We start from the raw sequence: 26,059 nt of genomic DNA, 5'->3' as shown, positions 1-26,059 counted from the left end.
ACCACCGGGCTCTCTGAGGTGATGCCCGTTTGTCACCTTTGAGAGGCAGGTGACATAGCATTTGAGAGCAGACTGCAGAGCTGAGCCTCCTGGATTCAAATCTAGTGTACCATCATGACAGACACATTTCCAAGCTCTCCGCTTCTGCTTTTCAGCTTTAAAATGAGGACAGTAATAGTGACTGCCTCCCAGGGTTGTTGTAAAGGCCAAGCAAGCTAATGTACGTAGCACATTTAAAACAGTGCTTGGCACCACTTGCCTTCTGGAGTCCTTGCTGTCGCTTGTTACTCCAGCCCCTCAGCTGGGTACAGCTCCTTTGCGGACCCCTGTCGTTCCCCTCCTGTCACCTCAGCCTGTGAGCCCCCTGTGGGGGCTGGAGAAGTCAGGGCTGCCTGCCATGTACCCCTCTATCTTGGGGTGCCTTTCAATGGTAGGGAAACAGCCAATGCAGTGGCTGGCTCTGGACACACAGTCCCGAGGTGGGGAGGCTCGGTGGCTGCATGCCTGACACCACCCAGACACCAGCGAGGACTTCTTCAGCCTGGGCAGATGGAGGAGCCACATGGCCACTTCCTCCTGAGGCTGTGGGGTTTGGCGAAGCTGTGATAGGACTGGAGGAGACAGACAGGGAAGGTGCGGGACATGCCTTCCTTCTTTCCTGGGGCTGGAGCCAGGGCCCATCCTGGCCTCCGTGGCTCCCTGAGGACTCCCTCTGCCTGCACAACTTAGAGCAAGCACTGGGAACCTGCTGCTTTCTCGGCTTGAGCACAGGATCTGATAGGACACCCCCCCCCCCACACACACACAGAGCAACCCTTGCCAGAGCAAGAGGCCTGCCGTGGCCTGAGGCGCTCTGGCAGATGGCGCTCGGACAGCCTCAGAACCAGCTGGCACCCCCAGGGAGAAAGAAGCCAGGCACAGTGCGGGTGGACAGGTGACAGGGAGGACCAGACATGATGGGGAGCGTTTTACTTGTCTGAATGCTGTCTGATAAACCACCATCCTCTTCAACATCTCCTGTGGCTGCCAGAGAAAAAAAAAGTTCCCCACCACACATTAAGAATAGGTCTCGTCTGCCCCCTGGTGCCAGGCCTTATGCCTGCCAGCCAGCGGCTAACACACGTGGCCTGATTGAGGGGTGTGCTCAATGCCATGCCAACCCCCCAACCCCAGCTCAGCAGCTGCCGGTCATAGTTAAGCAGATACCACCCTGTCATTGACTAGAGAATACAACCAGGACACATGAGCAAGCTGTTTCAGGAGCGTGACCTTTGCTCTTTGGGGAGCTGCCAGGACACTAAAGCCCAAAATAAGTATGGAGGGAGCTGTCTCATCCTGACATTTAGATAGAGTTTCCTAGAAGGGGGAATAAAAATGCTGCTTTGGCTCTGTTTCCAGCTCCCTCAGCTGGGAGGGCCTGGGGTGGCTGACCTCCCCACATCCCCGAGACCACACCCTGGACTCCCTGGCTCAGGGAGGGAGAAGTGAACTGTAGAGAGGGCAGAGGATCTTCCCGGGCCAGTTCCCCACTGAAGCGTGTTCTACACCATGCCACACAGGCCTGGGGGCAAAGGCTGGGGAAATGGGCTCTCTAAAGGGATGGGAAGATGGCAATGCGGGCAAGAGGGTAGCTTTGGCGTCCAAAAGACTTGAGCGTAAGCAGTAGACCCAGGCCAGGCAGAGGATCACACATTCAAGCCCAGCCTTAGCAAGACCCTGTCTCAGGATTTAAAAAGTAAATACATCAATCCAAAGGGCTGAGGATGTAGCTCAATGTGAAGGCCCTGGGTTCAATTCCCAATACTGGGGGAAAAAAAAGAAAAAAGAAAAAAAAGTAGTAAGTCCAGGAGGTGCCTTGGGCGGCCTCCTTAACCCCAGTTCTTTCTAGTGTTAAGCAGGATGACACAAGAAGCTGTGTCAACGGACTACTATGAGGACTAAATGAGACCACGCCTCTAGAGCCTGGCACAGGGCAGGCTCTCACTACGGCTTAGCTATCATCACTGTCACTTTTAGGTGGAGCCCCAGGCCGTGTGGTCAAGCAGGAACGGGATTCCATCAGGCAGCTCACCACCCGCCACACACTCATAGACGCATCTCTTGGTCAATGAGGAGGTGACGAGGTGACCTCTCTCACTCTCTCTCCAGGGGCAGCAGAACTCAGGAGAGGTGGCCCTGGTTTGAGTCTCTGGAGACACCCTGGAGAGGACCCAACAGGGCTTACCAGGACCTCAGACTTCACAGCTGGCCTGTAGATGAAGTTGGACTCCTGATGGACCATGACAGGTTTGGAGATGGTGGACACGCCAGGGCCCCGTGGAGGCTGTGGACTTGGGCAAAATGTCTACAGGGGTTAGGCGCAGAGAGACCCATGTGAGGTCAGTGTAGGGATGGGAAAGGCTGGTCATGGTGCATCTCCACACATGCAAGTTCACTCCATGCGCATGCCAAGCCTACCTGGTCAGCCCGTTCACCCTGCGGGGGTCCTGGGTGTGACCTTCAGCACAGAGGCGAGAAGTCCATTGGCCACAGCATGGTCTGAGGCCACAGAAACTACTGAGTGGTCTCCAGAATCAGTCACTTGACCCTGAGCCTAGACTGGGGCACCATCCACCACATCATTCTGAGGGCACACTTACAAGACTCTCAGTGGACACAGAGGCCATCTAGTGTTCCCTCCCTTTAAGGGCAATCTCTTCCATCCATAATCCAGTCCCTGGACAGCAGCACAAGGCATCTGCTGTTTCCAGTGGCTGGGCAGTGTCCAGAGGCTGCAGGGTGAGGACCAGGAAGCCAGACTATCTGCTCTACTCCAGCCCATGTTGGGCAAGACATGCCTGCCCGATCTGGTCATGAGTCTGCCCCAAACCCTTTGAGAGGTCCCCATTGACTAATGAGCCCCTCGGCTTGGCTCCACCCCCAAAGCCCTTCGTGAGTTTCTCTGCCTTCTTTTTCAACCTCACCTTTTACTCCTTCCAGCCTCCTCACAATGCTTGACTTTAGTCTCTAAAATGCCAGGCTGTTTTTGTCCTGGGCCTTTGCACATGCCCTTTCCTCCTTCTGCTTTGCTTGTCCAGGACTTAGTGCCTTTCCATCCCCACATCTCATCATAGCGCCTGTGCATCCAACAAGCCCATCAATGCTATGGTTGTTACCTGCCAACTCAGCTTTCCCACCAGGCTATCTGTCATGGGCAGGGACCATGGCTGCCCATCTAGTGGTGGTCTCCAGTGGCCAGAGCTGTGTCTAGCATATAGTAGGTGCGTGGTGAATGTGTGTTGACTGGCTAAATGAATGACCCACTAGTATGGTAGGCATAGTGGATGATGCATGGGGGTAGATCTGGCCCTTTTAACCTCCCTCAGGCAGGTGCTGGTGTGGTTGGCACAAGTGTCAAGCTGACACAGGCCAGGACGAAGCAGCCAAACAGCCAGTGGCCTTCACGTCAGAGGCAGCTGTGGCTTTGATGTCACTCAAGACATTCACGTGGAAGGGACACAGAAAGTGGCCCATCTGGAATTCTGGGAGGCCCAGGCACAGACACACGGAGTGATACCTACCCAAAGTCACCGGGCAGTGAGTGGCGCAGCCAGGATTCAGGCCCAGGCAGTCTGACTCCTTGCTGTCCTTCCTTGCCATCTACGCGTCCCCTGTACCCGGGATGCCCTTCTCTCCATTCTCACGAGTCACATCCCTCAAGGCTCAGCTCGTAAGCCCTCAGGTGTCTTCAGCCTTCCATCAGAAAAACGCCTCCCCCAGGGCATGGCTGCTGCCTACTTTACCTCAAAGTCCTGGCTGGGTAGCTGCTCTCCCTTTGGGTGGTGAAGTTCTAGAAGGCTCAGGCACGCTCCCTTCTGCCCCTCAGACCAAAAGGCACAAGGCAGGGGCTCAGCCTCTGACTGCAGAATCAAACTTACTGAGGAAAAGCTATTGCCCATGTCAGTGGCAGCCACTTACAGAGAAGAACATGGCTCTGTGCTGGGCTCATCAGCCTCCTGCAGACAGACTCCCTCCAGAGAGCTCCAATGGGAAAGGTAATAAAAATCAATGGTGAGGTGCTACTGACCACCTTTCCCCCAACCTTCCCCGTACCCTGCCTGGCCCATGGCTCAGGAAGCAAAGGAATACTTTGTTTTGCCCTGGGATCAAAGCTTTGTGTCTTCCTCAGGGATCACCTCTTCCAAAAGAGTGTTTGGATAAAAAACAATTAATAAGAAATAGGCCTTTTTGAGAAGTTCACTGTTCAATTGCCTGACATCCAAGAAAAACATCCTTAGTCTTTTAATATTAAATTTGGAGATTTCTACGAGCTCTGGCTTCATTTTTTATGTAGCTGGATGTTGGCCAAAAATTTCTGAGTGTCACACTTCAGACAAGTGTGGTTGGCTAGTGTTCTGGGAAATGGCACTGTGATGTAGGAAATACTGCCATGGATAATGTTATCACTTCATTTTCAAAGCATAATAAATCCTTCTGCTGGCCCACTTTTCCTGTTAAACCAAGGAGTTATTTCCCATGTTCAAGGCTTTCTGGGATAATATCAAGATATGACTGGATGTGACCCAGAGCTAGGTATTCATTAACACAGCCTTAAATTACCACATCACAAGTTCCGAGGCCACACTACTAAGAGAGAGCAACAAACCTGAGCGAACACACTGCTGCTTACCCCAAGAGCCCCAGTAATTCACCATGCAGCACAGCACTGCGAAACCAGCTGGAACCACACACATGCAGGGTGTCGACACATGCAGGTTGGGGGATTATTCCTGGAAAATGGGGTGAGATGCTCTTTCCTCCTGTCTCCACTCTCACAGGCAGCAGAGGACTTGAGGAACGGCAGCGCTCCCCATTTTTCTGCTTCCAAGCATAGCATGCTGGTACCTTTGTGGTGGGCGGGAAGCTCCGTTCAGGGGCAGGGGAGCTGGTGGGCTTCCCACTATGGTTCTTGGCCTCCCAGTCCTCTGATCCATTGCCGGTGTCCCCAGCGCGGAATGGGTGGTTGCCCAGGGCCTCTTCCAGTGCCGAGGGCAGTGGGCGGGTAGGAGTGAGGTCTTGGGTGGGAATGGATGGAGGGGGCAGGATGGGGATGGGGGGCGGAGTGCGCTGTACCCAGGGTGAGGATGACGCACTCACGTGGCCCGAGGAAGGAAGCACAGGGAGTGCGGGGACCTTGGAAGCGGGGTTGGAGGGTGGAGGGTGGGGCATCACAGGCAAGGCCGAGGGAGTCTTGGGGGGATAGTAGAACATGTCCAAGGGGATGTCATCCAGGTCAGTGGTGTGGAGGTGCAGGCCACCTGCGAAGCGTCTCAAGGGTGGGGCCAGGGGAGACACAGAAGGTGCGGGAGGTGGGGGCCCTGTGGTCATCTGGGGATTGCAAGGAAGGGCGGTGATTATCTATACTGACTAGCACGACACTTCACAGTATACCAGGTACTGTTCTCCTCTACTCTGTTTCACTTGCTGCTGGCAACCCCCCCCACTAGAACTGTGGGTACCATGGGGTGCAGGACAGGGCCGTCATGCCATCTGGAGGTGGTAAGTAAGGTGGTCAGGTAGTTTATGCTCTCAACCAGAACACACCTGAGCATGTGAGCCATGCTCTTAATGTTATGGTAGGACAACAGGCCTGACTAGAATCATCTCAGACCAGCTGGCAGGCAGTGGTCACTCTGGAGATGAATCTGGAAGTGGAGACATCTCCCGTCCCCGTACAGACATGAGAGGGAGTGGGAGGGGCTGGTAGGGTGGGCCCTGGACAGTGGAATGGGCGACACTTGCTGGTGAACAATATGTCTCCACTGTCCCCAGAGTGGGTCATTCTGAAGGCAGCAGGAGGGTCTTTGTGGAAAGAAGGGCACTGTTACCTCTGGAATCTCATTATCAGCAGAGGAAATCTGCTCAAGGCGAGTCTGACAGAGCCTTTCCACCCAGTACTGGGTCTTTTCGGATTCCTCAAAGTCTTCCCGCTCCGTCTCAGATACCTGGGACCCAGGACCAAGGCCAAAAGGAGAGGACACAGGGCACCTGAATCACGCAAGCAGCTGTGGCATGGAAGCACTTCGCTAAAAGCCCCAGAGCACTGTTAGGCTGTCACTTGTCTAGAAAAAAACCAGGCCATGTTCCACCTGGCCCCCAGGAGGCAGGAACAAGGAGGAGGAGGGTGGTGGGATGGAAGTTGACTTAAGAACATCTGTTAGCAGCATCAGAGAAGGGGCTTAGATGCTGCATGGGATTGGCTGGACCCTCACATCCCAGGAACCTTGAGGCTCTTGTGAATCTCCAAGAATGGTCGTTTTGTAGCCTCCCTGTGCATTCCAAGAACTGAATTTGTCTTTTCCCCCTCTTCAGGCTGCTTGACCTCAGAAGCACAAGTTGAATCTTATTTTTAATTTTGTGGCTAATTTGTTTCTAGTGCCAGACCTAATGCTTTTCACATTTTCCAGGACTTCTCTGGCTCAATAATCTAATCAGCTTGGCATTCTGATTCATGAAAGCATTAAAGAGAAGCAGAAAGAATATCTCTGCAGCTAGGGAGTTAAGGCCGACTGCCTCACCTAAGACATAACAATTGCTCATATTCCAAGGTTGCTTTTGACTTGTCTGGCAGGGAAAAGCCTTAGATATTCTCAGGTTAAAGAGGTGCAGCCTCCATCACACTCTGTGTGGGTGGGAGCAGCCTTAGACTCATGGCCTGATAAATTGGGATGGCCTGAGACTTACCATCTGCCCAAAGGGGTAGCCTTAGCCCACAGTCAGAGCCAAGCCAGCCTGGGGAGACCTGGATTTGGACTCATAACCTGGGTAGGGTGACCAGACTATAGGAGACCTGTAGACAGATGAATGGAAGGCTAACTTCCGATCTGCTAGCTAGGGAGAGGGGTTGTTAGCCTTGGACTCATGCTGAGCCATCGGGCCAGCCTCCAGCTCAAACAAACATGGAATCCAGAAGTGGGTGGCAGGTGACGCTGGGCAGGTGGGGTGGTCTTATTCTCCAGGTGAGGAGAGAGGAAGTCATCCTTGGACTCCATCTTGGGAGAACAACTCCAGCTGATCCCTTACACGGTGGGGGACAACTGAAGTGTGTCCCAGGGATGATCCCCCAGCCTGTGAGCAGGACACATACCTCCTGGGCCAATCGGTTGATCTTTAGTTGTTTTTCCTTCTCCAGCATTTCCTCTTTCTCTTTGTAAAGCTTTTGCTCAAACTCCAGTTCCTTCTTATTCTTTCTCAACTCCTGCAAGCTGTTATACTTGGCTTTCTTCTTATCTTTTCCTTTCTGAGTGGAGGCGGCATTGTGTATATAAGGGTTACAGGTTGTGTTGATACTAGAACCACACAGCAAACAGCATCCAGTCCTCAGACAACACCATGCTGAGCTCCACCCACAGCTCTGGCTCACTGCACTGGGCATCCGATCTCAGGTTTAGGATGGGCAGCCACTGCTACCTGCTGCAGAGTGGGAAACACATTCCTTTGCCAGTGGGAACCAGCTTACTAGTTCAGTAACCATCTGTGTGACCTTAACTAAGTTCCTTCATCTCTCTGAGCCTGATTCCCCTTGACTCTAAATGAGGAAATACTTTCCCCACAGGCTTTCATTCAGTGCCAATGAAATAGCATCTATGAAAGGGCTTTGTAAACTTCAAAGTGTTGTCTAAATAAAAGGCATTGTATTTATTTCTTCTCCAGCATTTGAAGAGAAAGGTGGATCATGTTCAGATAACAGAGATGCATCCTGGGGGATTGTAGAGAAAATCTGGGCGAGCTGGCAAATTTCATCCTCAGAGATCTTCTGTCCCGAGCAAGAGGAAGTGGGAGCAGCCTCAGACCTGGGGCCCAGCGCCAAGGACACTGGATTTTGCCCCAGTGTGTAAGCTATTCCATCCTGGAGAGTCTAAACCAAGGGTTCCCTCTAACTGGGCCCCTCAACTGAGGATTGGCTGGAAACCACAGGACTGGGAGCCATAGGTGGGGAGGAGGGCCTGGCTGCTTTGCTCTGGTCACAGAGTTCAGAACGATTTGATGAAGGGAAAACAGATCCTACTAGAACTGGACCCACAGAGCCTGCTTTCTACAAGCCAGGGGATTGACACTAACTCTAGCCCCTAGGTAGATACTGTTCCCTTTTCTTGATGAAGGGACCACGGCTCAGAGAGATGGAGACCCTTACCGATGTCAGATATCTAGTAAGTGATGGTGCCAGGATGTGGACCTTAGTCTTCCAGGTCCCAGTTTTTTTTACTGTTCCCTCATGGCTGGGGGCAAAAGGGACAGAGTCAGCCCCCAACACACACAGCACTCGGGAGAGGGGATACAGAAGGAGTCAACATTCTGGGCACTTTCTGGGACAAGAAAACTCCCTGTTACTGAGCTCACCCCTCCCTCTCACAAGCCCTCCTGGGGCCTGCCCTTGGATTTCATAAATCATCTCAGCAGCCAAGGCTAGGAATAAGGAATTGAGTTTCCCAGTAACGAACACACATTTTGTTCACAGCTGGAGGAATAGTGGGTCATTATAGACCTCTGACTGGCTTATTCTAGTCTGTTACCCTGTAAAGACAATCCCCACTTGATGCACAGCTAATATGCTTTGGAAATGGTCACCTTTGGGACCCACTTCCTGAGTAGTCTATGAGCTTCTTGAGAAAATGGTTCTCCTACTTGGTTTTTTGCCTACTCTGCTCACTAGACTTAGCTTGGCTGAGAGGTGAACTCCTGCCATCATGTTAAGAGATTCAGACAGCAATTCCTCAAGGGGAGCCAGAAACATTCTACCTAGTGGCAGCTTGCTAGGGTGAGGGCATGGCCTCCCACAGGGATCACCATGATAGGAATGGCCTTCCTATTGGTTTCAAAAAAATCAGTGCTAAGATTTCAGAGCCAAGCTCCTGGGTAGGGCAGGCTGACAACAAACACATAGTTTCTGTCTCATCCTCAACAAAGTAGCATCTGCCTAGACACACAGGGGGAAGATTTCCCCACAGCATTGCCTATGAATCTCCTATTGCTTCCATGTACTAACTTAATTGTGTGTGCATCCCCCTCCCCTGTCAGACTGGGCTCCTGCAAGTAGGATGCTCTTCATGATTTACTCAAGCAGTTTGGATGAAACGCCTTAGTCAGAACCAAGAATTCTCCAGATCTTGGCATAGACTGGCGCCATAGACTGGAGGCCTTGAGTCCCATAGGATCTCACTTCGAGGGTAGGAATAGAGACACTGAATCTTTCTCTTTTCAGATAAGAGGGGGTTTGTGCATTGATGATCATGGCCAAGACACCTCCTTGCATTATGTGGGGAATCAGTGTTCCAGCTTCTGGGAGACAAAGCATCTCCATGGCTCTAGTTAATATGATAATGGGTTTCCAGAGCCAGTGTGAGGATATGACTATGTTGTCCTTTTAGCTGTCAGTTTTAAATTCATGGATTCTTCTCAGTCCAGGCTGAGAGGAGAGGCAGATGGTGATGTGCTATTGCTTCTACCTAAGAGCAATTGTTCTCTGTTTTGGAAATAAAAATAAAAAACAAAATACCAGCTGTTTCTGGAATGACAGAACTAATGAATAGGGGGAAACCAGCCCTATCTTTTACCAATGGCAACTTTCAAGTGATAACTGGAAAGTGATGTCATTTGTGATGTTTATGTGCAAGAGTCCAGCTCTTTCACATTTGCACAGTTGTCACTGCCTGGAAAGGGTTTGATCTGTTTCCTTTTATTACTTTTTGCAGTGATACGTGTGTGTGTGTGTGTGTGTGTGTGTGTGTGTGTGTGGTTCTGTCCATTTGAGTTCTGATAGAGACAGTATGTAGAAAAGAATTAATAACCTAACTCAGTGAGTCACCCTAAGCCAGGAGTCAGCCTATAAGATGAAGAGGACAGTCCTTGGAGACCAAGTGCTTTCTGAAACCAGGATAATGCTGGAAGGAATCTCCAAGATGCTCTGCCCAATCTGCTATTCACCTGTGTCGAATATTGCTGTCTGTTATCTTAATGGGAATGTTTTGGAGAAAGGAAGTAGATTCTCCTGGCACATCTGATATTCCCATTTCATAGGGAGGAAGAAGTTATGGATCATCAAAGTCACCAATCTCTAATAGCTTGGTTTCTGAGTGACCAACTTCTTGCTAGAGAAAGCCAGTGAAGGGGTAACTCCAGTTCATCTCACTCAGATTTATGCTGATGCCTGATTTTCAAATACCAAGCCATCTCGAATGTCTTATCTACAGATATTAACAGTGGCATTTTCATAATCAAATGCCAAAGTGATTTAGGAAAGACAAAGGAAAAGAGAGTTTTATGAGGCCTGGAGATGCTATAATAAGATTTAGAGAGAAAATTACAGGCTCTGGAGATTGGGAAATGCATGATCCTGGACACACACAGAGACAGCCATAGCAGAGAGTTTTGGTTGGTGTGGTTCCCAGTCCCAATGGAGGCAGCAAATCCCCTGTGCTGTCAGCCAGTCTGCATCTGGCACAGTCGATGTCATGATCCATACTGCTATTTCACACTCTCTGACCCAGGGTTCTGGTCATGGCCCCTGGTTCTATGTGACAAACAAAGCAGAAGCTCCCTGACCCTGGCTTGTGCCATGGGAGCTGGTGCAGACCCATGTGGAAACTGATTGTTCCTGGGCAGGCCTCACACCAGGAACATCCCTCAAAGCCCCTGTAATGGTGCCCTTCCATTTGACATCAGCTTGACAGAGAGGCACAGAAGGGATTAGCTTTCCAAGTGAACAGGCCAGGTCATACCATGCAGAGAAGACAGGAAAAGAAATGTTTGGGAAAAGCCACAACCCACAGCAAACTCATCCGTACACCGGCACAGCACCCAGTCCTGTCCTACCTTCCGGATGGTTGGGAATTTGCCATCATAACGGTAAAACCACCCAAAGGCTATAAGAACACAGAGAACAAAATGGTGAGACACCATTCAGCTGGGCCAGAGCATCCAAGGCAGCAGCTGGAAGCTAGGTTTCCAAGGAATGTGTGGCTTTGGAGATAAAGAATGGCAATGGCAGATCCAACCAAAAACCTGCACCCTTTGCCTGATTCTCCACTTACCTGGCCTCATCTGGGACAAAGCAAGTCCAAGACAACCTGAGAAAAGTCCCATTCCCAAGCTCTGAGTCCCTCTCAAATGCCCCTCCCCAAAATGCTGGCTTCAGAAATCAATGCCAGAAAAGCAGACAGCAAACTCCTTGTCAAGGATGAGCTCTTCCAAATCACAGACATGGTCTCCAAACACAAAGCCCCGTTGAAAGAGAAAAAGCCTTTTCCCACCTGACGCCTGGGTCCTCCATCCAAGAAATGGCTTGAGACAAAAGCCAGCCTGGGTCTCTGCCTAGAACTGCTGTCGGCCAGAACAAAACTGTCTTGTCTCATAGCACAGAACAAGTAGTCCTCTTTCAACATGCCAAAAGAGGCAGGGACCAGGTCAGCTCAGGAAGGATGTGCCAGTAGCAGTGGCCAGATGTGTCCACACAAAAGCACATCCCTGTTTGGGGCAGATAAGCAAGGACAGCCCTCTCCTTCCCAGGCAACAGCATGGCAGGGCAACAACCCAAACCTGAGCTCCCTGGGGCTGGGGGTGACAGCTTAAATGATTGCCCGCCCTTGACCACTCGAGTGCTAGACCAGGCTTTTGAAAGCTGCTGCTGGGTCAGGCACTGCCTCCTTAGTTGCTGGATCTGGGAAGGGCCTAGGGAGTTTTGGAGGAGAGGCCAGAGCAGCAGAGGGAGACCTGGGATTGGGCAGTATTTAAATATTTAAACCAAAGGTTCATTTGTACTGGTGTGCACCTGCTGATTTATCAGCCTGGCCATAAGTCCTGTTCTTAGGGTCTTATGCCAGTGCTTGGAGGAGCCTCACAAGCTCCAGTGGTCCCTATGAGTCCCTCAGAGCCCAGTGTGTGCATTGCTTCAGGAGGCGGTGGGCAGGGAGGCTAGGCCAGGGAGCGAAGCGGGGGCGCCAACCTGCTTTCCCTGCTCCTCTGTGCCTCCATCCGGGTGGTCTTCAAGCTCGAGCTCAGGCTCCACTCCCTGATCATCTACCCCGGGAAAAGAGGAAGAAGCTGGTGAACCAGGAGGATTTGGGAGAGTGAAGGCCAGATGAGCTTTTGCAGAGCCCAGGAACCTATGATCAGCTTCCTCCAGGGATGCTGTGAGGTCCAGGCAGGGACAAGGCACAGCTCTGGCTGGGGCATGCACTGCTTTCAACCTCAGTAGCTTTGCTTTCTCTATCTGTAAAATGGGCTAACAATAAGAGCTCTGATCTGACAGCAGCATGAGAACAATTTTGCAGGGTAGTGGGTTGAAAGTTGGGGGTGGGATGGGGATTATTTTTTTTTTTGCTTTCTTTCTCCATCCTTGCCTTGGGGCTCAGATTCCTGGGGTGTCTGATCTCTATCCTGAGGCGATGGGTTGATCACAAAGGCAAACGGAGCGTATGTAGTTAGGAAAACAGCAATCTGGACATCATGGATGCAAAGAGGCTAGCAAGCCATCATTGTAGTTATTTCCAACCTGGCCTCTGGCCTCCCTGGGACTCTGGTAGGTGGTGTAGCAGCCTGCTTGTGAATTGCTTTTAAATTCCATAGGCTTCCTTTGCCCATGGGCCTATGAAAAGGCTGTACATTAAATTTCTTTGCTTTTTGGTTTGAATTGGTTTATTCATCAGTTGGAACACTGATGCTGTCTTGCCAACAAAAAGACTACTTATTACAATAAGGAGAACATGCAGGATTACTGAATGGGTTGGTAGAAAAAAAATAAAAATCTCAACTTCCAAATCATGGGTCTACTGATGGGGGGTGGGTTGAGGTTGACCCTTGAGAGGCAGAAGGCTGGCATCTCTCCTTTAGACCTCTAAAGCCCCTTCCAGCTCTGGGGTCCTTAACAAAGATACTCCATCCCAACCCTGCCCTGCTGCCTGGGCTAAGGAAAGGTCTTTTAGGGGTCTCTGTATCAGTACATCCTAGCTTTGAGGGCTTAGCAGAATATTGGGATGCTGCTGGGTGGGCTAGGGATGGGTAGGCAGAAGCAACTGTGAGAGCCCCTGGGCAGCTGATTGGGGGAGCAGCCAGTCCCCCCCCACATCCTTAGGCTGGGTGGCCTCATGTTTTAGGCTAGAGATGGGTTACACTCCTGTTTGCTCAAAAAATGCAGGGTCCAGAAGCCTGAGGCAGGTCTGACCTGCTGGCCAATAGGGTCCTGGAGCTGCAGGGTGGTTGGAGGGGCTGGCTGGCTGGGTCCTATGGGTCCAAAACAGCCCTGACTTTCCCAGCTGCCTGCTAATGGGCAGAGAGGCAGTCACTGAGCTGCATCATAAGCCCTGTGGCTTTTTCTGACTTATCTCCAAATGAGAACTCAATTGTGGGTGTGAAGATGGACAGTGAGAGCAGTCGCCCCAAGCGAGTGAGGGAGACTGAGGGCATCAGTCTTATACTTTGTAGCACCGTGTTAGCATACTGAAATCTTGAGGAAAGGCAGAAATCTTGTTCCTTTTATTCAGGAAAACTGATTTGCTTAAAAAGCACTAAACAAATAACTAGCTAGTGAGAGGGTTTTTGTTTTTCCTGAGAGGGTGTTTTTGGTGAAGCTGAGCCCCAGTTTCTAGGAAGGTACTAAATCACCTAGGATGACTTTCATGAGAAGCAATTAAAATCGATTTCTCTCCTTCCGAAGCTCCTATTTCACTCACAACAGCAAATTAGCTGCCCGTCTAAAACATGTATTGTTCACCAGGAATTTAGCTTGGGCCCCATCTTCAGCTTATACTCAGTATCATGGGGGAAGGCCAATGAGAGCAAGCTTTGTCCTTCCGAGAGGAGCACGAGATGACACTGTGCCCTGCTGCCAGGAAGGAATGTGCTGGGAGCTGTTCGTAGTGCATCAGAGAAGGGTGAGATGGAATCTCTTTCTTATTCCTGGTGGCCTGAGTTGGCAAGTTGATGCCCCTTTGGGGCTTGGGCATGATCCAAAGTTGAGACAGAACAATCAGAGCTTCCCAAGTGGCTGCCACACACCAGAGATGGGGAGCCCTGGTTCTTGGCCCCATCTGGAGGTTCTCAAAGTCCAGGCCCTGTGTCCTTGTGAGCACAGCTGGTTGCAGCAGAACCTGCCCATGTCAATCATAAATCACACCAGCTGGGTGAAGACTCAAGCAAGCTGGAATTGTGATGTCCATGGGCCCCACACTGCTTTGCTCCTGGAGCCCCCAATAGCTCATGAAGAAATACTGAGACTCCCATTTGCCCTGGCAGCATGGGCTACTTCTTGAATCACATGTTAGAAGTTGTGGATGGGAGAGCAGTTGGTGGGGACCTGGACTGAAACTGGAGGTGAGATTGCAGGGCCCATGAAGAGAGGAGATGGGAAGGGTGGTGGGAGCTGAGCACCCAGCATGACGAGGTCACCAGACCACGGCTGGTGCCTGGACCTATCTCACGGTCTTTTCCCTGTCCGCACCCTGGGGCAGTGTGACAGCAGCCCACAGGCAGGGATAGAATGATGCTCACTCAGGCCAGCTCTTTCCTCTGGTGCCCATCAACCACCCGAGCTCCTTCCTCTTTCTTGCTGCTGGCTTCACCCCAGCCCCTGTTCAGAACCAAGGGAGCACAACACCCACAAACTAAGTTAACCATCCCCTGAGCTATTCCATCCCCTGCAGCAGCCCCATGGCCCATCTGGATCTGTGCTGTGGAGGAGCAGGTGTGTGCATCAGGCTCCCAAGGCAGGAGGGCAGATGCTCCCCCACCCAGGACCCTGCTAGACAGCCTCTGACAGATGGCTGCCTCTCCAGGAAAAGAAAGCCGGATGAGAGGACCACAGGCTATACACACCCGGGGAAGTGACAGGGAGTGTTGGGTGGAGAGAACAGCATTTCTGCCTAGCTCCCACAGCCCCAGGCCCTAGAAGGGCACCCTCAGATGATCGGCGAACAATACATACACTTTGGTTTGCGAAGGGGAACTGGATGCACCTCAGCGGTGATGGTTTTGGGCAAGAGGAGCTGCTCCTTTGAGCCCCAGTCTTCTTCCCACTGCTTCTTAAACTTCTCTTCCTCCTCCATGATCCTGAAATGAGACCCCGTAGTTGTGACTGGAGTCAGAACCTTTGCAGGCCCACCTCCCGCCTACCAGCGGACCCGAGCAGCCCGGGAAGAGGCTGCATGACTCTAGTTTGGAGAGTAGGATGGACAGTGCCTGCAGCCGATGAGCTAAACTAAGAGGCAGTTACAGAAGGCTGTGCCCGGCTGCCCTAATATGACAGGCTGTGCCAGAATTATGGGATGGCTATAAATAGAGGAGGATCCACCGGGGGCCAGAAGGCCCCACATGGACCTGAGTACTCACTGTTCCATCTCCTTCCGGTACCTCTCGTTTTCCTCTGCCGCCTTCTGGGCAATTTCCTTTCTCCTTCTGCAACACAAACGCAGGTTGGCAGGTTTGAGTCTACACGGGGAAACTTCCTTGTGGCTAACTCCTGATGGGAGAAAAGTTTGCAGTGTTTTCTCCAGCCCCTCCTTCAAGCATGCCTGTATCAGCTTGGATGTGGGGACCTCAGCCAACTCAGTCCAGGCCTGGACTCTGGGTGGTTTCGTGGTCTGTGCCACAAGAGCCGGGTGGCGGATCCGAATGAGGGCCACTCTCCATGCTTTCCCCTCCAAATTCTTAGTGACTGACGGGACCTGGGCAGAGTGAGGTCCTCTCAGAGGAGAGACCAGATCCTGGGGCAGAACAGGGGCTGCTGACCAGGTGCAAGAGATGGGAGCGACAGGGATGTCCTCTCTCTCCCCTTTTCCAAGTGCATATTAAGTGCTGAGAATGTATCTGCATTTAAATTACAGTAGTTTATTCTCTCAGTCAGTCACTTCAGCCACCAGGTGTGTGGCCCTGTGGGGACGTCCAGACTCTTGAGGCAGACTGTTGGGGTATGAACCCCAGCTTGGCTATGTGTGACTCTGCACGCAAGCAGCGTCCACAGCTCAGACTCCTTGCCTGAAAAAGGGATTACATCCTTTTACCTCCCAGGGCTGTTGTGGGGATTAAATGAAGTAACACAAGCAAGGCCCTAGCAAAGCACCAGCCACAAGGCTCATGGTAGGTCCTCAGCATGTTAGCTCTCGCGGGTATTTTGCATAGTTCTAGAGTCTGGAAATCTCTCAGCAAGGAGGAAGGAACCAGGTGGTCTGTGGATGAAGAGGGCAGGTACAGGGGGCAGGAGGCAAGGGGGCCAGGCCACAGTGATCAGGGAGAGTGGGTGGGGCCCTCGCCTGCCACTCACTGCCGCTCCATGTCCTGCTGCTCCTGGAGGATCTTGTTGGACTCCATGGCCAGCCGCTTCTGCATCAGCAGCTCCTGTCTCTGTAGCTCACGCTGCCGCACCTCTGCCAGCCGCTCCCGATCTGTCATGAACAGCTCCCGGCCCTCGTGGGGAGAGAAGAGGCTCAGTTCCCTGAGGAAGCTGGGTGTCCATTGTCACAGCCTTGGGAGCCAAAGATGTGGCTGTCTTCTTGGCATCCTGCACCCCAGGATCAGGCTCTGAGTCCCCAGTGGCCTCGGACCCAAACTTCTCACTGGGTAGAAGCCCTTTCCCTTTGCTGTCAGAGCTTCAAGGAAGGACACCCCTTGGGCCTGCCCAGAAGTGTGTGGCAGAGATCAGGATCAGAGGGGCTCGGGCTGGAAATCAGGGGTCATGCGGTTCCCATCACATTATTCTGAACTTACAGCTCCGGCTACAATGGAGATGGTCAGGCTTCGGCTACTCTTCAGCACGTTCACGGCCTGTGAGGACAAGGGGACAGTCAGTTGGGTCCTGACAAAGAGACTGGAGCATCCAGGCTGAGAGAGCAGGTGGTCTTAGACACCGTGGTGGTGGTGGTGGGGAGAGAGAAGTAGGGTGGAGAGAAAAAGAGGGCAGCACATCTTACCTCCTTGTGGTCCAGGTTGGAGAAATCAATGCCATTGACTTCCACAATCTGGTCCCCTGTCTGATGCAGAAATGGAGAAGGGTTAGTGTGTTTGAGTCATCCTTCCGCTCCCTTATCTGTAAAATGGGCTCCCTTGGGGTGCCAGGCTTAGATGTTGGGTCTTCCCAATAAGCAGAGCAGTTGGAAAGCTCTGATGGGGCCCTCGGAGCATCTCAAGCTCAACTTTGCAACCCCTGCTCCATATTTTATGGGCTAGCAAATGTTACACCATTAGAGGTCAATTATTTGGCTGAATTAGGATATTTGCACTATAAATCTCAGTTAACAAGCACAAGAGCCTCTGGGCCTCTCATCCACACAGCAGAGGTTGTGTTGGATTATTATCATAATAATAGTCATAATAGCTAACATCCATTAATTGCTTACTATGTTCCTGGCACAATTCTGGCATATGTACAAATTAATTTAATCCACACAAAAACTTTAGAAAGAAGATTCTAGCATTCTCATTTTATGGGTGGGGAAGCATAAACACAGAAACATGAAGTAACTTGTCCAAAAGGGGAGTTAAGAGTTTCAGCTCTGGCATCAGACCACCTAGATGTAAAGCCCAGCCCTACCACGCTAGGGACATGATCTTGAAAACAAATCACATACTTTCTCTGAGTCTCAGTTTCCTCGCCTGTGAAATGGGTGTAACAACAGTGTCTAATCCTCAACGTTCTTGTAAAGTCTACAAGGCTTAGGAAAACACCCCGTGCAAGTAAACACAGAATGTCAGCTCTGATTGTTATTACTACATTCCCCATCTCGGAACCAGTGGCTTTCGGAGCTGGAGTAGGGAAATTCAATGTCGCCTCTCTTGTGAGCGTCCGCTGGGCCGTGGGAGAAATCATCAGCCAGTGATGCCCAGTTGTGGGCTGTGTGGGAAGGCAGGGCCACCTTCCATGTGGGGTCACAGCCCAGCCCCACTGCCCTCGGGGCCGGCCCAGCGCCACTCACTCACCTCCAGCCCCACCTCCGCAGACAGCGAGCCGGGCTTCACTTGGCTGATGAAGATGCCGGGTTTCTGGATGGGGCCGCTGGAAATGCTGCGGGAGGTGGGAAAAGTGGGAGAGGCTCTGCCTTCTGCCCGTTCTCAGTGTTTACACTTGTCACCCTCTGCTCGGGTGTCACCCACAGGTGACACAGGTTGTCTCACTCCCAGCTCGCTTTCCACTGCGCCCTGGGCAACAGCCACACGAGACAGCCTGTAATCTCCCTAGGCAACCCCTCACCCAATACAGCACCAGCGCTGTTTCTTCTCATTCCGGTTCATCCCTTATGACTCAAACGCTGTCTTCCCTGACACATTTTCATAAGACCCCTTGTTCTGTCCCAAGATTCAGCTACTCAGCCCCTCCTCAGAGCTCCTGAAACTCTATGCCAAGGATGGTGCTTGGCACTGTTCTCCTCACTGAAATCTGTGGCAGACATCACTAATCGATCACAGCATTCTTTCCCACCGGCTGGACACAGTCTTAGAATCCTTTGCAGAACAGAGTTCCAGGTGGCCACCTACTGAGTGATTAGAGATGACACGGATAGGAAACCCATTTGTCAGCCCTGACCCAACTTGTACCTGCTTTAGAGTCCTTGTCACCCTGTATTATAATCATTTACGTATTTGGCTTCTGAATTAGGGCTGTCATCTCCCTAAACAGAAAGGCTTTTCAAATCACTTATAGGTCTTTCATAATAATTCTGTGATATGGGTATTATTACCCCCAACTTATAGAGGGGGAAACTGAGGCTCAGGGTGGTTAAGGAGCTGATCCTGAGATCCATGTAGCTCGCAGGTGGCAGAAGAAGGCTGCACTGACAAGTGAGTGGCTGGAGCATGCTAACAAGGGCTTCTGGTGTGGCCCAAGGCCTGTTTGGGATTCCCTGGCTACCTCTTAAGGAAGCCCACAAGGTAATCAGTGACAAGGGAACTGTGACAGAGATGACCAGCTGGACAGGATCTTTTTGCAGTGACCTGAGCGCCCTTGAGAGGAAAGTACCTCTGTGTCTGGGCCTGAATTTCCACATCTGGAAAGTGGAACCTGTTAGAGCTGCCCCTCTGGGCCTGTGGAGTAATTGTGAAGTTCAGAGGGGAAATCAGGCACCAAGGAATGTCATCAAGCAGACAGATCTAGTGGACAAAGGTCCTCAGGAGCATCAGTGAGGAAGAGGAGAGGAGTTAGGACCTGCTGGTGTCTACAGCCATGACAGAGCCCCGAGGTGTGCCTGCCACGCACCTGCAGCCAAGGCCCCGGGAGCCCACCAGGCTGATGAAGACCTTCTTCTCCTTGCTTGCCTGATTCCCGGGGGAGCCCAGGCTGCCCCGTCCACCCTAGAGAGGGACAGAAGCAGGGTCACTGGGTGTCCATATGCATGCAAGTGGCCTCATGAGCTCATAAGATCTTCAGAACAGGCACTGCTGAGTTCACACAATTCAGATGGCCATTCTGTCCCTTGGAGTGTGGGTTTGTAGCAGCTGGGCCAGCTGAGGGCACATCACCCTATAGGGGCTTTCTGGGTGTCCTTTCTGGGCCAATCCCTCCTTTAAGACCCCTGTAGAAAGACTGTCCCACCCAATCCCCATCACAGGTGGCCTTGGCCCTTACCCCCGATTCCGACACAAACTGATCCACATACTGCCATTTGAGGGGCTCATCAGGAGAGCTGGTGGGGGGAAGAGAAAGGGGGGTGGTTAGTGAGAAATGTTTGAGGGACCAGATCCTGTCCGGATCTGCCACATCTGGATCCTCTGCCCTCACTGGCCCTGGATTGGGGAAAACCAGACCCCAAAGCCGCTACCAGGACAGTGGGCCACCAGGAAAAGACTGCCACAGAAGGGGTCCTGCTCACCTCTGCACAGGGATCAGGCCAATGTCTGTGGGAGAAAGGCACTGGGGTTAGATGGCCTTGCCCTCGCTTTTCCCCCAGGAGCCGGGAGCCCCACTGCCTACCCAGCCTGCCATTACCCCCAGCCGGCCTCACTCACGTCTCACTTTGATGGACACGGTCTTCTTGGTCCGGATGAGGTTGATGACCTCCTCGTGGGTGCAGGAGGAGATGGAATACCCGTTGATCCGGACGATCTCATCCCCTACCTTGGCCATGGAGAGGAATGAGCATGAGGTTCGGGGGGTCGGGCAGCAGGACAGGCCTGCCATCAGGTGCCTGTGTCCTACTCTCCAGAGAAGGGACCAGCAGCCACACTGACGCTCAGAGTAGACCTCGATATGTGCCTGGTGCCTGGTCACAACCAACCCACCCTCCATCAGCCAGCGGGATTCCAGGGCAGGTGGCCCTTCCAAGTATTCCTTCTGCCCCATTTTACAGATGGAGAAACCAAGGCAGGGGATGAGAGGCACAGTGGGTGGGTAGCAGAGCCAGACTAGGACTCAGGTGGTGCCCCTTTCCCTCACTGTGGTGTCCCTTTCACTCCATTGGGACATCATTAGGTTCTAGAGTCCACACAAAGCGTGGCCCTCCGCCCAGCATAGAGTAGCCCTGCCTGGCCTTTGTCCACCCTGCCCCCGAGAAGCAGGCTCCCCTCCTCTGTGAGTCACTACAACTCTGTAACTGAGTCCGGTGGGGACCTATGACTCCTGGCCAAGCTCACATCACCAACAGGATCCCTTTTTTTCCGTTCTATGGAAACTCGATGAACATTTTAACTCTGCTGTGGCCCTGACCTCTGAATTTCTATTCTGGGAGCAAGCAAAGAACAGTGACTGAGCCCAGAACTTTGGTATCTGCTGTCCTGGGTTCAAACTTCTGCTCTTATTAACTAAGCGGCTTCTGTTTTCCTCATCTATAAATCAGGGAATTCTGTGGTTTCTGGGAGAATTAAGTAAACTCAAGCATGTAAAGCCACTTGTACCTGGCACACAGCAAGCACTCAGTAAGTGGTCCTACTGTTACTTTAGGCCCAAGACCTAACAGTCTGCTCAGATCCCTCTTCTTAAAGTTTAGGACACAGGACACAGGAAAATGGGGGCCTGTGCACAGACCCTGGTTACAGCGCCCCCTTCTGGACACTGCTGCTGCCTCCTCCAGGCACTTGGTTCCTGGAAGCTCCCAATCTATAATGCTCCTGCAGAGTCACCTGTCACTGTTGCCACAGATACCTCCCTTCCTCTCCAGGACACAGATCCCTATTTTCTCAAAGTTCTGACAAAAGTGGCGAGTGCTCGAAAAGGCACAAAACACGGAGGCTGCAAGTCTGGAGACACTGGATTCAAAATCAGCTGGACCAGCTAGCTCCTTGCATCTGTTTTTCACAGCCCCGCAGGGTAGGAATTTGTGTCTCTGTGAATCAGATGAGGAAGTAGAGGCTCAGAGGGGTGAAGTGCCTTGCTCAAGGGTACCCAGTATGCAAAGAGGGTTGCTGGGATTGGCTGTTCATCTCCCTGACAGACATCAATTCTTGTCTTCCGTGTCTGGAAACAGAAAAGAAGGGCACATGGCCAAGCCTGGCTGCAATCCCCTGCATCTTGACCTCTCTGGATTTCTGCCACCTGTCAGATTCCTCAAGTACATTGGAAAGCAGGGATTACTCCATCCATTTTATAGCCAGGACAACCAAGGCTCAGAAAGTTACCTTCTAGCCCTAGAATACACAACAAACTGTATAGAACAGGCTGCCCCGGGCAAGGCAGAGGACATGGGTAAAGACAGAATAAACTTGAAAAAGGAAGGAACAGCGGGATGGAGTCCGAGGCATAGGTCCTACTGTAGGGTCCCAGCCCTTACAGGGGACCCAGGCTGACAGGGCAAAGCACCACAGGATCACCAGTCCAGCCAGGCTGTGCATGCACCTGCTCCTTCCTGGCCTTCCAGAACGTTCTCTGAGCTCTCTTTAGGCATAACTCTCCCCCAAAATACGAACCCAGACCAATTGGTGCATGCAGGCCTTGCCCCCAAGCTCCTCTGAGCGAAGTTCCCTGTCTTGTTCCTAAAGGGAACGAGCCTAGGGCCTCAGGCCTAATGATTCCCACACAGCCCCCAGCTTGGGTTGTAGGATCAATTTCCCTCTCCCTCTCGCTGGGTGTAGAACTCTGCAAAAGGGTCTTTGTGTGGGGACCACGATGATATGATGATCTGAGGGACAGCAGAACAAAGGAGAGATGAGCCTATCAGCCCAAGAAAGGGTCCATGATTCATAAGCCTGAGAAAGAGCTGAGAGGATAAAATTGTAATCTCCATTAAAACGCCCGCATGGCCCCAGTCATCAGGGCCGGCTGAGAAACACTCATCCTAGGAGGAGAGCTAGGCCACAAAGGAGGGCCTCAGCCAATGCCAAGAGAGGAGCTCATTATGTTTTTGTCTCTGGCTGAGTTTCTGGGCTGGAAAATGTGCCACAGAGGAAAGAAATAATGAAGAGGCTGAAATTTCAGATGCCATCGGCAAGGTGAGCCGTGAGAAACGGATTCAGAACAAAGCGATGTCTGTCAGCTCCCTGTTTCCACCTGAACCCCCTCTGGGTCTCCTACCATTAGTGCATGGGCCCCAGCAAAGCCCCTGGCTCGGCTGCCTGATTGAGATGTTGATAGCAAACGCCCTGGAGCTCTAGAGGCAGTGGAGGCTCCTTTACCAGGACAGACAACACAACTCTGGGCTCAGGGAGGAGGTGACCTGGAGGTCAGACCCCTGTGCTCAGACACAGCAGTGTAGGGACCCCAGGGGACAGGCACCTGAGATCCCTGGCTCAGCAGGAGGCACAGGTTCTAATCCTGCTTTGGCCACTGCCTGGCCTCTGAGCCATTAACTGTAAGACGAAGATGTTGTGTGGATGTTACCTGGTGCACTGTAGGTGTTCACTAAATCTCTCCCTCTCTACTTGCTGTCAAACACAGCATTTATGTGCCAGACACTTTAAGCACTGTCTAATATTAATTCATCTGTTCCTCATGCAACCTGATGAGGCAGATAGTTTTGTCATCATCCCATTTTACAGGTGAGGAAATGGAGGCCTGGGGTTAGGTCATTTCACCAAAGTCACATGGCTCAACAAACAGCGAAGACAGGCTCTGAGCTGGATAGTCCAGCCTCAGAGTCTGTGTTCTCAGTCATTGCACTGGGCTTTCTTTCTCCTTGCCTCTCACACAGGTCACTGGTATCAAGTTTCCTGCATCTGGGCATTACCATGCTCCTCCTTCAGGTGGTAGTGGGAGGTAGCCGTTATCTACGGTGGTGCACACCTGTAATCTCAGCACTCTAGGAGTCTGAGGCAAGTTCAAGAGGACAGCAGGTTCAAGCTGAGCCTGACCAATTTAGTGAGACCCAGTCTCCAAATAAAAACTAAAAAATAGATGGGTGGTAGTGCACACCTATAAGCCCAGCGCTCAGGAGACTGAGGCAGGAGGCCTGCCAGCCTACGCTACATACAGAGCTCAAGGCCTGCCTGAATTGCACAGTGAGACCCTGTCTCCAAAAAAGGGGGGGAGGAGGCTGGAGATGTAGCTTAGTGTGAAGGCCCTGGGTTCACTCCCCAGTGTTAGAAAGAGACAGGCAGAGAGAGAGAGAGAGAGAGAGAGAGAGAGAGGTGGGGGGACAGGGACAAGGAGAGACAGAGACAGAGAGAGGAAAACTGCCTGCAGCCTGATTTTGATGGGCCTGTGAGTTCCGGGCAGGATATGGCAGCCTCTTCCACTCCCAAAAGCTCAGGAAAGCTGGTGGCCATGGTTGAGCAGCAAGCAGTAAGTCCGAGGCCTGGCCCCCCATGCCCCAGGGCCCACTCACTCACCTGCAGCCCGACACTGTCTGCCTGGCCGCCTTTGATGAGGTGGGAGATGAAGAGTCCACAGCCGAACTCCAGGCCACCCCGCACGCTGAGGCCAAGGCCTTCGGGGTGCAGACGGTCCAGACGCACCTCCTTCAGCTTCCTGCCATGGTGGGGGTGACCAGTGAGGGCCCGGCTCGGACCTGATGGCCAGCGCTGCCCTGCCTGTGAGTGAGGAACTCTGTCCTCTCCACCCCTGCCTCTAGCCTGGTGGCTCCCTTGGTACCTGGAGCGCCGCGGGGTCAGCTGGTCATATTCCACCTGGTGCTTCAGCGGGATCAGGGGCCGGATGGCATCAAACAATGGCAGGCGGCTGGGCTCACTGATGACCAGCTTCAGGTCTCCCACAAGCACAGCCACGTCCATGGTTCTGCAGAGACACGGGATGCCTGGAGCCTTGGCCCTGGACACAACCTCTGTTCCTGCCTGGGTCCCCATCCCTGGAGCTCAGGCCCAGAAATTAAGGAGAATGCTCCTGAAAAGCTCAGAGCCTGGAACTTGAGCCTTAGAAAAGCTTTGTTCTCTTGTGCAAAAATCACAGGGAAACCTGAAAGCTAGGGATGGTGAAGCCATTTTGCAGATGAAACCAAGCCAGGACTTCAAACTCACTGTGCCTCGATCTGAAGGCCAGAACCTTCCCAGACATGGATGTAAGACATGGATGTCCTCTCTCCTACTCTCATCTCCCAGTCCAATCTGCTGCTATGCTCCAGAAATCTTGCTCTCACTGTCTCTCACATGCCTTCACACCATTCGGACCCTCAACTTCGCCCATTCTCACCTAACCTTTTTAACCTGTACGTCAATTTCCCTTCTCAAAATGCTTTCATAGCTCCCTGCTGCCCTGAGGGAAAAATCCATCTTCTTGGGTGGGTTCGGGAGCCCCATGATTTCCCCATGGACTTCTGCTGCCTTGTGGTCATGTAAACCCTCTCTGTATATCCCAAATCCTACCCCAAGCCCCATTACCTATTCTTCCACACTCACATCCTATGCTTCCATGCCTCTGTACCTTTGCTGATGCTGAGCCCTTCCCTGATAGTCTACCTACAACCCTTCTTATCACTGACAGCCCAGCTCAAGCCTTTCTGTACCTCCCCACACCCAGGGATAGAAGTGAAAATTCCTTCTGGCACACTTCTGCTTTTACCTCCACTTAGCAGCCATAACTAATTTATATTAGGGCTCGTGGTGTTTATAGAGTCTGTCCATCTCCCTCCATCAGGCCACGAGTAACTCAAAGAGAGAAAGTGGATCTTACTCATTGCAGATCCTGCATGGTGCCCAGCAAGTAAATGCATGTTGAAAGAATCTAAAAAGCAAGTGCGTGACCAGAAACATGTGCTGTAGCAGCTGGGGCCAGCTGGCATTTCTCATTCTGTCCTAACAATCGTGCTTTAGTGAACTCATCTGGCTCCTCAACAGCCTCCCCATCAGGCTGTGAGCAACCTGAAGGCCAGGGCTAGTCTGTCTTGCTCACACACTACCCCTTCTGCCTAGCACAGGGTCAAGCACAGAATACGTGTCATCAATTGCTGAAATGAATGTACGGTGTGTGCATCTGATTCCCAGGAGTGTCTGTTTCCCTGAGCCCCTTGTCTCAGAACAACTCATGCCAGGGTTCCTGGAACACCCCTGTGGGAGCTGGACCCAGTGCACTTACTGGTGGTACATCCGCAGCACGTCATAGAGGTAGTCCTTCTCTGCGTCATTTTCAATCAGGAAATCCACCTGGAAAACCCAAGGGCAGAATTAAACTCGTGGCCCAGCCGGCCCACAGTGGGCTCAGCAAAGGGAGGCATCGCTGCTGCTCACCCCATGCCTACGTCATCTGTGTCCAGAAGGTGCCCACTGTCTTACCTGATGGTGGCTGTAGTGCCGGATAAATGCTTTCAGAAAAGACTTGGGCCACTCGCTCAGATAGCACATCCTCCCTGCTGCAAGCAACCTGCCACTGAATTCTTCTGTGACATCTATGTCAGGGTGACTCTGCCTTGTTCCATCCTGGCCTAAGCTGGGTTGGACGTGAGTTCTGTCCGCTAGTCAGCCTCCAGGCCACTCCTTCCCCTTCCTAGGTCCTGGCATACCACCCCCCCACACCCCTGCTCTGAAGGTCAGGTTACATCATTTCAACTTCACTGACGTCAGTGGCTGAGACTCCAAGGTCAAGTTCAGGGGCTGATTCATTAGCCTTTCATTCCCAGGGGAGCTGATGAGGAAGGAGTTCCACATTCTACTCTTTGGGATAGCTCAGCGTGACTCTCTCTGCCTTTTCCCTTGGTTCTCTGCTCAGCCCAAGACTAAGTAA

At 52.1% G+C, this 26,059-nt stretch overlaps 1 protein-coding gene across 17 annotated transcripts in view; it reads right to left on the bottom strand.

Annotated features, from left to right (window-relative positions):
- Ush1c (USH1 protein network component harmonin) overlaps positions 1-26,059 on the bottom strand; it is a 47,650-nt gene that overhangs the window by 9,144 nt on the left and 12,447 nt on the right. For 2 of the 17 annotated variants that reach the window (XM_021263867.2, XM_021263866.2), the window contains exons 1-20: positions 25,612-25,915; positions 25,415-25,482; positions 23,978-24,121; positions 23,716-23,854; positions 19,966-20,074; positions 19,830-19,854; positions 19,586-19,643; positions 19,217-19,311; positions 17,944-18,028; positions 16,938-16,997; positions 16,735-16,791; positions 16,292-16,434; positions 15,361-15,426; positions 14,957-15,081; positions 11,981-12,054; positions 7,127-7,279; positions 5,868-5,984; positions 4,885-5,367; positions 2,225-2,344; positions 973-1,023 (exon numbers count right to left, since the gene is read on the bottom strand). In XM_021263867.2, coding sequence (XP_021119526.1) covers positions 973-1,023; positions 2,225-2,344; positions 4,885-5,367; positions 5,868-5,984; positions 7,127-7,279; positions 11,981-12,054; positions 14,957-15,081; positions 15,361-15,426; positions 16,292-16,434; positions 16,735-16,791; positions 16,938-16,997; positions 17,944-18,028; positions 19,217-19,311; positions 19,586-19,643; positions 19,830-19,854; positions 19,966-20,074; positions 23,716-23,854; positions 23,978-24,121; positions 25,415-25,482; positions 25,612-25,680 — 2,241 coding nt within the window. In that variant the 5' untranslated portion in view covers positions 25,681-25,915. Of the gene's footprint in view, positions 1-972; positions 1,804-2,224; positions 4,021-4,203; positions 4,770-4,884; positions 5,368-5,867; positions 5,985-7,126; positions 7,280-10,851; positions 10,902-11,980; positions 12,055-14,956; positions 15,082-15,360; positions 15,427-16,291; positions 16,435-16,734; positions 16,792-16,937; positions 16,998-17,943; positions 18,029-19,216; positions 19,312-19,585; positions 19,644-19,829; positions 19,855-19,965; positions 20,075-23,715; positions 23,855-23,977; positions 24,122-25,414; positions 25,483-25,611; positions 25,916-26,059 lie in introns of those variants that run through there. The other 15 variants (XM_087211596.1, XM_087211597.1, XM_087211598.1 and 12 more) reach the window with 15 other exon arrangements.

Source organism: Heterocephalus glaber, unplaced genomic scaffold (assembly GCF_053883595.1).
Source record: "Heterocephalus glaber isolate CG9 unplaced genomic scaffold, H.glaber_assembly_v1.0 deba00001428, whole genome shotgun sequence".
NCBI classification, from domain to species: Eukaryota; Metazoa; Chordata; class Mammalia; order Rodentia; family Bathyergidae; genus Heterocephalus; species Heterocephalus glaber.
Note: the sequence above shows the minus strand (reverse complement) of the source record. Positions and strands in the feature narration are given on the sequence as shown.